The 15243-nt window shown below is 31.2% G+C and overlaps 1 protein-coding gene and 1 long non-coding RNA gene across 3 annotated transcripts in view; one reads left to right on the forward strand and one right to left on the reverse strand.

Moving 5' to 3' along the window:
• The window catches only part of LOC113517548 (protein sidekick), a 61626-nt gene that overhangs the window by 24651 nt on the left and 21732 nt on the right, over positions 1 to 15243 (reverse strand). Inside the window, exons 2-12 of one of the 2 annotated variants that reach the window (XM_031912512.2) lie at positions 12705 to 12800; positions 12436 to 12612; positions 11460 to 11676; positions 10672 to 11375; positions 10064 to 10159; positions 7613 to 7732; positions 5658 to 5813; positions 5357 to 5483; positions 4058 to 4353; positions 3794 to 3979; positions 410 to 822 (exon numbers count right to left, since the gene is read on the reverse strand). In XM_031912512.2, coding sequence (XP_031768372.2) covers positions 410 to 822; positions 3794 to 3979; positions 4058 to 4353; positions 5357 to 5483; positions 5658 to 5813; positions 7613 to 7732; positions 10064 to 10159; positions 10672 to 11375; positions 11460 to 11676; positions 12436 to 12612; positions 12705 to 12800 — 2588 coding nt within the window. The remainder of the gene's footprint in view (positions 1 to 409; positions 823 to 3793; positions 3980 to 4057; positions 4354 to 5356; positions 5484 to 5657; positions 5814 to 7612; positions 7733 to 10063; positions 10160 to 10671; positions 11376 to 11459; positions 11677 to 12435; positions 12613 to 12704; positions 12801 to 15243) is intronic. The other variant, XM_026902250.3, reaches the window with a different exon arrangement.
• The window catches only part of LOC128200636 (uncharacterized), a 28046-nt gene continuing 20467 nt past the window's right edge, over positions 7665 to 15243 (forward strand). The window contains exon 1 of the long non-coding RNA XR_008252826.1: positions 7665 to 7750. This is a non-coding gene — a long non-coding RNA (uncharacterized LOC128200636). The remainder of the gene's footprint in view (positions 7751 to 15243) is intronic.

Raw genomic sequence — 15243 nt, forward strand, 5'->3', positions numbered from 1 at the left:
TTCCGTCATAGAATAGGTTACCCCTTCTTTTCCATAGGTGTCGTAAAAGATGACTGAGGGTACTTAAGGAAGAGGAATGGGCAGCAGTGTCTTTCTTAAAATATTTTAAAAGCCTAATTGCGGTTACCAACCAGCTTGCCAAGTGTGGCAACAACTGGCAAAACTACCCTTATGGGGAAAGCTGAAATGATGAATAATGACTATAATCTTTAATAAAGTAGAAACAGTAGTAGACTGTTGCCGTTGTAGTAAACGTAACTCTTCACATACTTCGTTTCGTTTAGTAGAATTCAACGTGCTAAGCGGCGATCGTGCCGCCGTCACTAGGAACCAATTTTCCATGTTATTGGTGTTTTTCATCACCGGAAAATTAGTCGCGATAATTTTAATATGTTAATAATATATTTACCTGATTAATACCGTTGATTTTCTGTGGGTTAGGCGGTGTCCACCACACAGTGATAGCCGTTGAGTTGAAAGGTTCGCACCGGACATTATCTGGTGGTGCTTCGGGTACACCTTCCTTAGTTTTAATAGTATAGCTGTCTGAAAAGACTCCTACGCCTTTATCGTTGTAAGCAGCAATTTGCACATTATAGTCTTTCCATGTAATAAGGTCTTGTATTAGATAGTTTCTTTGTGCTTCATTTGTGATATTCTGGTAAGTCCATGGGCTATTATCGTAGCCGCGGAGTCTATATCTGATGACGTAGCCCAGTATGTGACCATTTCTATGCTCTTCAAGAGGTGGCTGCCATTGTGTTATTATTTCGGACGAAGAGCGCGCTGATCCCATGAAACCCACAGGGGGGCCTGATGGTGCTGTAAAATGTATGAATTATACGGTGTTCAATAAACATTTTGCCATGAAATTATTATGTAAGGCTGAGTTTATGTCACGGACAGCCAGTTTCGATCAAATATGTGATTTTTTTCAAATACTATTTGTCAAAATAAAATTTACATAAAAAAATTCTCCAATCTAGCAGGTTTCTCATGTTAGTAAAATATAAATATTGATATAAAAAGTTTGTGCGCAATTGAGAATGAAGGCCCTTACTTAATTAATTGAACTAGAAGTATAATAATACATAAATTAGATATAGAAAACCTGATAAGTACCAATTTTATAATTCGAAAAAACATTCCTATCATTAGAAACAGAGCTTGGAAAGACGAACATAAATATACATGATTAATATTTAATAGAAAAAACCACCGCACTGGAGCACGCATGCGTGGTTACTTTATGCCGAGTTTGAACTTGCATATAAGTACATTAAAATTATCTAAGTTAATTTCCTGCAGTAAATCATTCAAATAATTTACTATCTTTAATCTTGGAATAATTTGCACGTATTTGAACTTTTGTTTTCTCATGTGTCTAATTATTGGATTGAAGTTAAGATAATTAAGGAAGAATATTATTATTTATATTGGTATACACGCACTCAGTAGTAAGGCAAAGTTGCTCAAGTCGTATCCCCTAAGAAAGTAATACTGTTATATTTAGTGAAATAGAAATCTGCACGTATTAAATATTTATTTAGTTACCGTTTAATTAAAAATCATAGAAAATTGAAAATTTTATATGGTACGGTACGATTAAGGCTAATTCATACAATTAGGCGACCAGGAGCTTTTAATCTATAGCCTTAGTCGTATTTAGAACATAAATTTTAGTGAGTACATAATAACTAATTTTTATTAAATGTAATGCAGGCTTTTTCTTTTCTTTTATATTGTCCTCGGTTTCCATTTCCTTTTAGAAAGGACTCAAATTAATTACTTTACTGGCTCAGTATATTCTTTTTTTATTGTTGACTTTATGCAAGGCTCATGAGATATAATTGTTCAAGTGATTGTATCAATAGGTTTTTATTGTCATGGTGTGAAATATGATATTGTAAAAATATTTGAACGATATTGTGAAAGATCCAGGTTGAATGATAAGCGGCATTGAATCTCTAGGTGTTAAGGGTGGAGTTGTATTTTTTGGTGGTAATGGTGATGATGATGATGAAACTATTAGTGGAGCTACAACCATTGTTGGTAACAACGCAACTATTGTACGATCTAAATATTGTATTTTTTCTTTGCCATATTTATTACCTGGTCAAAATTTAAGTTAATTACTAAACCTAAATCGTATCAGTAAGTATTTTGCATAGGTACTATTTAAGAAGCAGATTCTTCTAAGTTTAATTTTTTTTAAATAGTTCCACCGTTTGAGTATGGCTAAACGATTGTCAAATAAGTATTATAAGTAGATATTAACAAAGAAAAAATATAGTGATCACACTCTTGTCATATAAAGCTTATATAAATGAGTGAAAATTTTTATAGAAAACTGTATCAAAATTTACTTTTTAATTATTTTCGCTTTATGAAGTCGTTCAGCCATACATCCAAACCTATACGAGGTTTGCTCGTTCAACTAAATGGTTCAGATTGACGACATTAAATGGTGCAATTCTAAATTTTAGCCAACATTTATTTAAGATTACCGTGTACGATTAAGGTGGTGGTACGACTAAAGCAACCTTACCTTAATCCATCTATCACAACGATTAAATTAATAAAATATTTATAAAATAAATCATATTGTTTACAACTGGTAGGCACATTCAAAATAAGGCGTATTTATTTTGTATATATGAATACTCATAGATACAACATAAGTTTATTTGAATAGAATATAAAAAAAAACAATAGATTCTGATGCACTCAAAAAGTAAAATTATTAAAAGTTTAGTTAAAAATGACAGATGTTAAAGTCTTCTAATCGATAAAAATGTACGCGAATGACTAAATAATTAACACTTTTTTTAATTTGAATCGTTACTATTTCGCAAATTTCAATAAAATAAATGAATTCTTGCAAAAAATTAAAAAAAGAATAAAATGCAGTTAATAAAAAATAAATAATAGATTGATCACACCATAAAATAAATTATTACAATAAAAGCCATCTACTTGTAGTGTAATTCATACCTTGGCAGCATATTATATCGCTGGCTGCTAGATCACAAAGAAACACAATTATTGTAGTGAAATGCTTGCTTAAACTTTGCCAGCTCGGTTAGTGTTAGAACTATTAGCGTTAAATCACTACTACGTACGATACCTATGTCTATATCATACTTCGGAAGTACATATTAAATATAATAAATATTTCTAATACATGAATATACAATAACAAAAATATTCAATGACACAATAATTGTCTAGACAATAATACCTAAAATTATTAATACTTTATGAGTTCCTTTCTTATTATAACCATATTTCTTTCGTACAGCAAGCAACTCGTCTTTCAAAATTTACACTTAAAGTAGGTATCATGTAAATATATTTTACAGTCATCTGATACACCAATCACTGGTTTACATGAAGCTATCATAGAACATGAACCTTAATGTTCAAACTGAAATATGTAAGTTGTTTGCTGTGTTGGGTTGTAATAAGTAGGACTAATGTTTTACTGTTAATTTTTTTTTATGTTCTAAAATATACATCGAAGTTTAATAATACATAGGTTCGTTAAGTCATGAAGTGCTGATGATCTATGTAACCATGTAGTAGTGCAAGTTAGCTAGGTTATACGAGTAGGTAATAGGAAATTTCTCATTAAAAGAAGTTTTAAACTTATAGTTAGTCTTACATCTTTGCTGTGAATACGAATATATTTGTTATATAATTATCGAACATTGTGCCGATTAGAAGCATATTAATTACTATGTAGCGAAATAGTTCATTAACACAAATTATTGACTCAATCGTTGAAATATACCTTCTTGGGGTAGTGTCAAAACATCAGTAGGGTCGGAGGCAGGCCCTTCTCCGACGGTGTTCACGGCGGACACCCTGAACTGATACGACGTAGCCGCCTTCAAACTGGTCAATAGAATCCAGCGTTGGGACGCAGACACATTTACGGGTTCCGTTACCCAATTCAATAACGGATCCGGCGTAGGACCTAGTTACAATGAAAAGAGCTCGTGATAATATTTTTCATTTTAAAGTTTTAGCAGAGAATTATTTTTATTATACTGACCAAATTCGGGTACAACACGTTTCTGGACTATGAATTTCTGAATAGGTGAATTTCCGTCGAAGCCTGGTGTCCAGGAGACGTTGACAGCTCTTTGGGAAGCTTCCTCGAGCTTAGAAGCGCGGACATTGGTGGGTGCAAAAGGCAACTCGATGACGGACAGTGTGGCGTGGCGCGTGTGGTTACCGCCCGGTGACGTCACCACACAAGTGTACTCGCCCGCGTCGCTGGCACGTACAGCCTGCACTTGCAGCGCGCCGTCCGCTGCGACCCACACCCGGGTTCCGACAGTCATAGGCCTACAATATCAATTAAATTTGTTGTGGAGAAATCATTATATATACATATAAACGGAAAATATTTTTTATGGATTTTGTAATGGCAAAGATGATATGGACGCAGCCCGTCCATATCATGGACAGCAGTAACCGTCATCTATACGTAAATATAAACAACATTACGGATATCACAATAATATACTATAACTACCTTTATTTAATGTACTATCTTTATTTAAAAATTACTAAATTCTTTGTGATACTAATAGTAGGTATTAAAAAATCACACGAATGGTATAAACACATGCACGATATACACCGAAGTTTTAGTGCAGCAAATGTTACGGATCAAATCAAAATTTGAGCTTAATTTTTAGTAACAAAGTTTATTTATTATTACTACTCGTATCAATTTGCAGACTCGCTATAAAACTATAGTAAGTCTTCAAATTGATATGAACCAGTAGCAATTTTGGTAGTTTTAAAATACATAATTTGAACATTACAACCGATTTCATAATTTACATGTTATTGACTTACATGTGATTTAAGTAAAAATAGTTTACTATAAATGTACACATGCGTACTTATCGTCAATAAATCGAAATCGACATGAACGAATTAAATAATAATTGCAAAAGCACTTTCTTTTAGAATTCGATTAAAGAAAGTGAAACTCGGATACTAAAGTTCAGTACTTAGTTATTTTAATAATATTTAACTACGTCGTAAATAATAAAATTTTATTTTCGGTTACAAACCAACTTAAAAGATAAAAAGAACAAGAAAAGTTTTGCGGGCATAATTTCGTTTTCATGTAATATATGTATTAAGACAGCGAAAGTTTTAGAGTCGCACATATTAAGGACAGATAAACATCGCATACCATAGTTATTTCAACCGCTATAATTACAACACTTTTCATGTTAATTTATTATAACGGCATATTAAAAAAATATGATAACAATACACGCACGATTCTATAATATATTCTTACAAATGTTCAGAACTGTAAAATACTCACTGTTTATTGTGAAACCAATCGATATTATATTTCACATTGGGATCATTGGAAACCTTGCATTGTAAGGTAGCGGTATGACCAAGTAGAACCCGCGTGTCCACCGGCGGAGCTATTATTTGCGTTCTTACTGTAATATATAAATGAAAATAAATTTATGTAATTTTTAATTGTCATTCATACATTTGTGTTTATTATACGAATTAAATTGCGGACACAAATAAGAAGGCGGGTCGAGTGAGTTGAGTAATACAATTTTTCTAAATTAAATAATATGACAATTATTAAACTTACAATAACTTACCTAGTACAGTGAGATAAGCTTCTCCAGAAACGTTGCCAGCGTCATTTGACCGGAGGCACGTGTATTTTCCAGTGTCCGCGGTAGTAGTTCCAGTAATTAATAGATCACCTTCTTCTAATGCTTGCAATCTTCCCGATAAGTTTATAATAAGGGAATCTGTAGATATATATTTTTTAGACATTAAAGTAATATATATATATATATATATATATATATATATATATATATATATATATATATATATATATATATATATATATATATATATATATATATATATATATATATATATATATATGTGTGTGTGTGTAATTTATATCTATTAAAATATTGAGTATAAACGTATATATACTATATATTATAATCATAACTGGCTCTGTCTGCAATTTTATATTTTATACTAAAATTTGTACATTACTAGCTTTCTGCCCGAAACTTCTTGCGCATTTAGATAAGTTAAACCTTCAGGAACACAAATCTAAAAACCGCACTCAATTTGGTGCAACAGTATTCGCATGATGTCAAAACAAATATACAGACAGACACAAAATTTCTAAAAAACATTGTTTAATTTCTATTGCCATTACTAAAATCTATCATATAAATTTTTCTTAAATGGTTTCCATGTCATCTAATTAGAATTTTATTATATTAGTAAGAGCTTATTTATAAAAAAATTTAAGATGTATATTTCGTACAGATGTATATTTTTAAACACTAATTCGAGTTAGAAATTAAATTTGTTTTTATGAAGCTGAAATTTTGAAAACACACACATGATAGCAGCAAACATTCGTAGGCTATGGTTTATACATCGGTGGGATCGTATGTATGATTACCACTCTGTTGTGGGTATATAAAATAATTGTGGTGATTTATATTGGAAGAAAAATATGTAGAAGTTAGAGCACTGCTTCATGGCCTTATGTGTTACTTTTGATTACATCCACCATAAAACGATGAAATAAATCGATTGGCGATCATATTTTTTTACGAAGTAGAAAGGTAAAACTCTTTTTAAACCATGTTATATAATAAAAAACATTTTGTAATAATCTGTTGATTGCCATATCTTAGATAAGGGATAAGTATATAAAAGTTATACTCCATAGATTATAGTATACTCGTATGTATTGATTGAAATAATCAGTATAGACGCCACCACACAACCTGGCAGTTAAAGACCATTGATTTATTATTATTGCGTGACTAGAATATATGAAGTTAACTGTCAACCGTACAGCACTAAAGCATATTACATTTCTTATTGCTTTTCCAACGTGTTTCAAAACTAATATGAAACAATCATATTACTAATATTACGATTGATACAAAATAACAGGTAATAAATTTATACTTATTCGTATATCTACCTATTTTAATTGGCTATACACTTTATTAAATTACTATAATGTAAATATTAGACAGTAGGCATTTAAAAATAACACATTGCCGATATTAGGAATTGTTAAAATGTTGTCTATGATACTGACGATTTCATGGACGTCACAATTATACTGTGCCGTCCGAAGCAGTTCTTTCAGGTTAGATTATAAATCTCTAGAGTCATAGACAAGCGTAACAAATCTTACAAGTTATTTCAACTTTAGCTAGAAATATTACAAGGTACGCATTGCTCATTTACTTGTAGTAGACCATATAAAACTACCATAAGTAATATTAATGTCAGATATTTACTCAGAGCTCTGATTTTATTAATCATAATGTTGTATAGCGATAAAAAAATGGATGAAATGAAAAAAAAAAGTTATATGATTTGGTACAGAATCAATAGAGCCGATCGCTCAGCACCGAGCCATTCGGTTTTTCAGATAAATTCCCTTGACTAACTTATTGATACGTCTTTGTAGTGATACGGATCGGCTCTACCGATCATCTGGCATGTCGTACTGTTCATAGGGAATTTTATAAAGTGCAGGGGAGTGTTTACTCACCATTGAAATACCAGGTGACGTTGGGAGTCGGGGCACCGACGGCTCTACAAGCAATTGTGGCGTCTTTCCCATCAAGTACAGTCAGGTTGGCTGGAGGGCTCTGCATTACTGGCGGGGACGCTACAGTCACACACTATGGTTAGTAGACGATCTACTCTAGCCACACAAATCATAGGTACAATATTAGTATACACACATTGTAGAAAAATCATGCACGTTAAATTATAATTATATTAAATTGTTTCAAACTAAGAATGTGACGTGTTTTAGGGTTCCGTAGTTATATGGCTATAACTGAATTTATTCATATACTCTTATTATTTTGTTCATATCTGTCTGTAAAAGACAGCATCAGAAAGAAAAAATAAGACTGACGAGTATTACAAATAAATATAAAAAAAAAAATCGATTAAGTTAAAATTTCTTTAACTCTCATCAAATAAACTTGTAAAGATTTTTTTTATGAGAACTTAAAGTTTTGTTTAATATTACAATTATACACATTATATGAACAAACAAGTTAAAAACCACAGAAACTCTACAGAACTCTTACAATGCGTGTACGACGACTTGTCCTAAGTCGGTTTATTTTTAATTAATTTATTACTCAAACAAATTTATTATAATAATCAATATAAATAAATAATAACATAAATAAACGTTACTATTAACTACGAAGCGAAGATAAACTAGTTTTAGTTGAGTTTTAGTTGATAAGTGCATACGAGTTTATTCGTGTTCAATGTTTTGATTGTTACATCGTCACAATTAAAGATCAGAATGAGTGTGAATAAAAATTTGTAGTGATCAAACTCGAAGCCTAAAGATGTCAAATGATTAAAATATTTATAGGCTAGGTTATACCTACATACTTGGACTAAGTTGTAAATAATAAAAAGGATTGGAATGAATTCCAAATTAGAGTAATACAAGTGTTAGTGATGTCATACTTTATAATAATAATGTCTTATGGTTATCCTTGGATTTTAAGTAACTTCTATATAAATTTTCGTTCCTATCTGTTACGTACTCATAGTATAGTTGTAAACGTGACAAACGAATACATACACTTTCAAATGAAAACTATTAACTGTAAGGATATTAATTTTTTCGGGAATTAAATTCTAGGTAAGCCATTTTAGGGATCGGTACGATAAGAAAATGACAAGATATTAATGTTAATAACTTGGTAACATTTTAGGTGAACTCTATATCTTGATAGAATTAGGGATGAAAATAGCACGACAAAATATTTGAGCTTTAGAAGAAAGCGTCAGGCATCGTTCTAAGCTTAGCAATATCCGTAGATTTCTCATTAACTCGTTATAATATGCAAAGGAGCCTTTGAACTTTGTAGATCTGATCTCATTCTTACTTTTACGAATTATTTAAGTGCCGTTTACATTTATTACTAGTTGTAATTGTATGAACTATTTATTATTACTTATAGAAATTTTCTGTTTATCTGCATAAATTCGTACAAAATTTATCCTATTTATTTACTATAACTATAGACCATCCTTATACCGAATTTTATTAATATTCGTCAGTAACAAACATTAGTAAAGATAAGGATTAGTAAGACTAGCGAATACCCGGATTTCGACCTCTGTGCACTCGGACCCTAAAGAATATCACGTGAATGACCCTCGTATTTCTTGTCTGTAATCTGGGACCGGTTCATCTGTGTACTAAACTTTAGCTGTGCCACAAACATTTAAGAATATACACAAACTTTAGCATTTAATAATAATATTTTGCAAGATTGTACATGTTGCACAGAATAAATAAATTATAATCAGTATGTTTAAAATAACGGATAATATAATATTAAAAAATTTGATTTGATAGTGTGCGATATAATTACATAAATTTTCATAGTTAAATATAATAAGCGTTTTCTGGTTTTCCTAAGTGAGGCTGGTGTATAGTGTATTTTTATCAAAAACAAGTCACGTTACATGATAAGTCTTCTTTGTTTGCTGAAGGTGATAAGACTTGTTTGCTGGTTAGGCATACTTTATGTTACAAACTATGGAGATAGCGTATTCTACTTAGCAAATGAATGAGTCTTAATTATCATTAAACCATTTAACATTAAAAATACAATTTCCTAATTTATATGTTAAAGATATCTTAGAAAACAGAAAGTATTTTTATTTGCCATAATTCCTATAATAACTACATCATGCAATATCAATAAATTGGTTTTAACGCTAAACAACAGGTAATAACGATCTGTACAAGTTAATATTAAAAGAAATTACTTACGTCTACGTCTAACATGTAAATTACCAATAAATGGATTGAATAATAAACAAAATAAAAGAAAAAAACAATTGGACCTGTATCGTGAAAAAGAAAAATTTTTGAGAAGCAATCATTTGCAATCACTCTGTGCTATAAAAACATAATCGCTAAAATGTGCAAAAACGATATCAATTTGCTTACTGCCGGTATCAAATTTGAACGTTTTTGCCTTTTTATCTGTCGTCCTCATTCGTATTAACTTCATGTGACTGCGTGGAAGTCGCCTAGTTTCCTTTGCTGCACGATAGTTGCGAGTGTTAGTTATAGATTATTTATTTCTCATTTACATTGTTCACCAAGGGGAGTTAAGGACAGATTACTAACGGGTATATATTTAGAGCCCTACTAGGGCTGTAAAATACAGGAGTAATCTGTACTTACTCTCTGCTCGTATATGATGTTTTTACTATATCATCAATAAAAATGAAGAGATATTTTAAAAGTCTGCCTTTTATTAAAACTTACTTTATTATAGTTTTCAAAAGTTCTCTAAATATTATGTTCGAAGTTCCCCGACAAATTTATAATACTAAATATATAAATTATTTTAGAGAAATTTTTTGAAATTTTATTTTGAAATGCATTTTGCATTGTCATCATAAATAATAGTAATTGAAATTTAAAAATCGAAATGAGAAGCTCGTTGCTTAAGAAATCGGAAAATATGTACCTATTCTTAAACATCTAAGAGACCTATAGTTTTTATCTTTCTTACTATGTTTAAACTGCTTATATAACGATTTACTTACTTTTAATTTTTAACCAAGTGTAAATAGATGATTCTCCCGCCTCGTTGTTGGCGATGCACTGGTATATTCCCATGTCTTCCATTCTTAGGTCTCTGATAACAAGAGAACGATCCAGCTCCACCCTGTATCTGCCGCCGTTGTCGTCTACATCGCTATTGTCACTATTGGCTGCCTCGACACCCACACTAGCTATCTTTTTAGCATCCTTATACCAAGTTATGCTAGGTATAGGAATGCCTTGAACATTGCATTCTAATACTATAATACTTCCAAATTCGCCGAAAGTTTCTGATTTTAAATTAGTTAAGAAAACAGGTTTCTCGTAAACTGTAACAGTTGCTGAGGCCGACACTGTGGCAAATCCTCCCGATTTAAGCCGCGCTTGACACATGTACTGGCCCGTGTGCGTCAGATTAGCAGATATAAGACTAAGAGTTCTGTTCCACTGGTCATTTAAGTCAAATGTGATTCCGGCTAAATCAATCATAATTCCATCTTTGAACCACAAAGTTTCTAGCTCGTGAAGGGGTCTAGCATTAGCTACGCAATATAAGTTTGTATATTCTTGACCTTTGGTTATTTTAGTGTCCTGTGGTTTAATAATGATTTCAGGTGGAATTTCCTTACTATCGTCTCCAAATACGTTTAACGTTATATAGGGACTATTTTCTTCCTTGCCAAGTTGAGTATTAATAGCTCTAACTCTGAAAAATTTTGTGTGGATATTTAGAATTGAATTCACTATTAAAATGTAAAAAAAAAAATGCTTTAAATAGCTTGATATTTACCTATAAGCTCGTTCATCTTCTTGTGAAGCGCATAGTATAACTAACTGGTGTTTATTAGTAATTGCATATTTTTGATCATAGCGTAAAGCTCCATTTTCATCTTGCCAGATCACTGACGGTGAAGGTTCCGACTCTATATGTGGAAAATCTAATATAACGGCTCTTCCCGATTCCGCAGTCACTATTTGCTCAGAAACATTTTCGAATACGCCCATATCTGTATATCATTACATTTATAAATATTATTGTAAGTAGTAATGAACATTGTATGTTATAATAGAAAAACTTAAAGAAAGATATTTGTAATTTTATATTGACTATAAATATGGAAAAAAAAAACCTATATACATATTAATAATATGTACATATGCTTAAAACATTATTGTAAATTTATAATGTGCATACCTATTTTGGGAGTTATTAAACATTTAGCTGTCACCGACAGGAGTATGGACAAATTGGGATCGGGTCAATAGTCAAAATTAGAATCAGGGATAAGTTAATAATAATAAATCGATGTGATTTAGGGTTCGAGGTAAAACGAAAGACAATGTAATGTAGCGCAGCACAATGAATATTTTAATAATACTATAAAAAAAAAACAATATAAAGAAAAATGTACCTAATTTAATTTGCAGAGGAATGTAAGTACCAAACTATAACTTGAGTATTAAGTTTACATGAACTATAACTATAGCATAGCGAATGTTGGTATACGAAAATCGTAAAAGCTCCGCTGCTTGAAATATTTCTATGAACTAAGATTAAATAGTCTAGACTCTGATTGAAAGCTACACAACGCTCATAATAATTTAACAATATAAACTAAATAATAAGTAATACATACCTATATCATTTAAAATAAGGAAATATATTTAAATAAAGATCTTATGTTAAAAGATGTTAGTGCAGAAAATTATTTTTAGCACAAAATTGCCGTAATGAAAGTAAGTCGTTCAAAGAGCACTTTACTTACAAGCGACAACAATGTTATTCTTTTCGCTGAAAATTGCACCGACATCGTTCTTGGCGATACACTGGTAAGCTCCAGCGTCTTGTCGTTGTGTATTGTGTATCTTATAAAATATTTCGGAAGAGTAATCGCCAAGCGGCACGCCATTTTTTAACCACCGATACATAGGTTGAGGTATTCCTATAGGAACAACATATGAGAACACATATATATGTTTGTATTTTTTTAATTTTTTTTTTAATAAATGAATAAATGATAGAGCTTATTCTTACCTATTGCTGAGCATTGTAAAATTTTTGTTGTGCCTTCTCTCACTATACTATTTGATGATGATGGCTGCATGCTGAACCGTGGTGGCTGCATTTGTACTGTAAATAAAATTAGATAATTAGAAAAAAATATAATTAGTGTTGGCAATACATACAATATTAAGTTTTAGATACACGAGTCAACAGAATTAACTTGTAATGGCGGGCATATCTATTTCAAATATTATTCACGAAATGTTAAACAATATATATGAAGCTACTTTTTAACCGCGATTTCATCCACGTGACAGGATATATCGTTTGGCTGGGGCAGAGACTGTATTTTAATATCTTAAATAAATTACTATACTGGAACAAAAGTGTTGTGTGCAGTCATAAAATTGGATGCAATCCAGATAGCGCCACAAATCTCAAAAATCTGCAAGCCCTGGAAGTGAATTTTATTTATTAATTCTAATGAAGAGCATTATTATATAATAACTGTTATGTATTATTGTCGTGTTTGGGTTTTAGCGATCAATTTACAGTAGTAAACTATATTTATCCGGGATAAAAACTAGCTATGTCTTACTTCATCCCTAATACTACTATGTGAATACCACTCCCATACACTCGTTATGGGGCCGTGAGGTAATAAACAAACATATGATCATATTTATAATATTAGTGGCGCGTAATATTTAGGTTTCAGTTTTTTTGATTGAATATTCTATACGTGGCATTATGAATTTATACACTAAATTTAATATTTCAATATTTCAAAGAGAATGATACTCAACGTGAACGTTTCCGAATATGTTTTTACGATTTGTATTAACTACTATATCGGGTGAAGCTGAACGGATATAAATGAAATTTTGCACACATAATGCACGCTAACAGGAATATTTTGTCATACTCGTATATATTTTGTTAGGGTTCTTAAAATGTTTTAGCTTGATTAAAATAATTTATCAGCGAAATATTAAAACAGAATATTATTATTGATAAATATTAACAGATGAAAAACTGACTTCTAAAGTTGATGCAAATCACGCTTAAATATAGATACAGAAGTATTTTTTATTCAATTAAACTTAATAAAAAATTAAAAAATATTGGACTATTTTTGTTTTTGGAATGAGATCTTCAACCTCAATCTTTAATCAAAAAATTATGCCGAAATCCGAAACTAAAATATTGTGAGTGACTAACAACCAACCAATCTAGGTAGGTACTGCCTATCCATTGTCTAAAATCTTTGAAAAGGAATAATACGTTAGTCTTATAAGTAGCAATGCACAAGGTCATTATTATTGGTGTCACTTGCATCAGGTAGGCCGTCAGTTTAGCCGTCTGTTTGTAATTCTGGGTAAAAAAGTTTATTACTGGTAAAGTCTATCGTTATTAGGAAACAAATATTAAAAAAAAGTATCTTGATATTAAATATTTTTAGTAAGATAACAACAAATAAGCCAGTTCTTTTTAACCATTTTTTCCAAGATTAGATATATGTTACATGTTAATTTAATAAATGTTATTTAACTTTAATATATTTTAATTTTTGCCGTGTGATCCTGACATAGAATGAGCCACTTCTTCCTTTCCCGTGGGTGTTATAAAAGGCGACTAAGAGAACCTAAGAAGTATGGGCAGCAGCGTCTCTTAAAACATCATTAAAGCCTAACTGCGGCTGCTAACCCGCCTGCTAAGCATGGCAATTACTGGCAAAGCCTTCGATAGATGGAGGTCTAGGTTCAGCAGTGGAGAGTTAAAGATTGCCATGATGATGATGATGATATTACAATTTATTACAAGACTTACAGTCTGTAATATAAAGTATCAAAATGCTTTGATCAGCAAATAACAAAAAAAAAAAAGCAAAAAGGATTATATCTTTAAAATGCTCTACGACGCTTTTGGGAATTGAAAGGTTAAACTGAACGTTAACTCATAAATGAATGAATGAGTATACTTTATTTGCATTAAACAATATGGGAAATAAGCAAGACAATTAACAAATATGTATAACGACACAATTATATAAGTGCAGTAAGTAAGTATATATAATTCTGCAAAATGTATTTTGGAAAAATCCTTTTTAATTGTGTTGATTATTAGGTATTTACCGCAGTATCGCCTGCGTGGAACCCGTTATTCCCTCTCTCACGAGACTCCTAAGAAACCCCTTCATAGTAAATAGCTATGTAAAAAAAGAACCCTGCAACAGAAATTTTAGGCGAGCGATTTAGGTTGTTCGTATCAACGAATTACGAACAACGAACAAAATCTATCAAGATTTAGTAAGGATCTGACTTCTTATAATTAGTGTGGACAGATTATTCGTATTTAATCTGGAATGACTCACAGTAAATACCAATGTAAAAAAACTGTATCAATTAGGAGATACGTCATTCTATTGGGACCAGTTTCAGCAACATTAAGGAGTGCTCATTGATCGAATTTATCTTCGTATCGGAATGGCGGTTGTGGTCGTTCAGAAGTCGTTGCGATAGAAATCATTAATCAGTTACGCAAACATTTTGTTAACATTAACATAGCA

This window comes from Galleria mellonella, unplaced genomic scaffold (assembly GCF_026898425.1).
Source record: "Galleria mellonella isolate WM207_F2 unplaced genomic scaffold, CSIRO_AGI_GalMel_v1 utg223, whole genome shotgun sequence".
Taxonomy (NCBI): domain Eukaryota; kingdom Metazoa; phylum Arthropoda; class Insecta; order Lepidoptera; family Pyralidae; genus Galleria; species Galleria mellonella.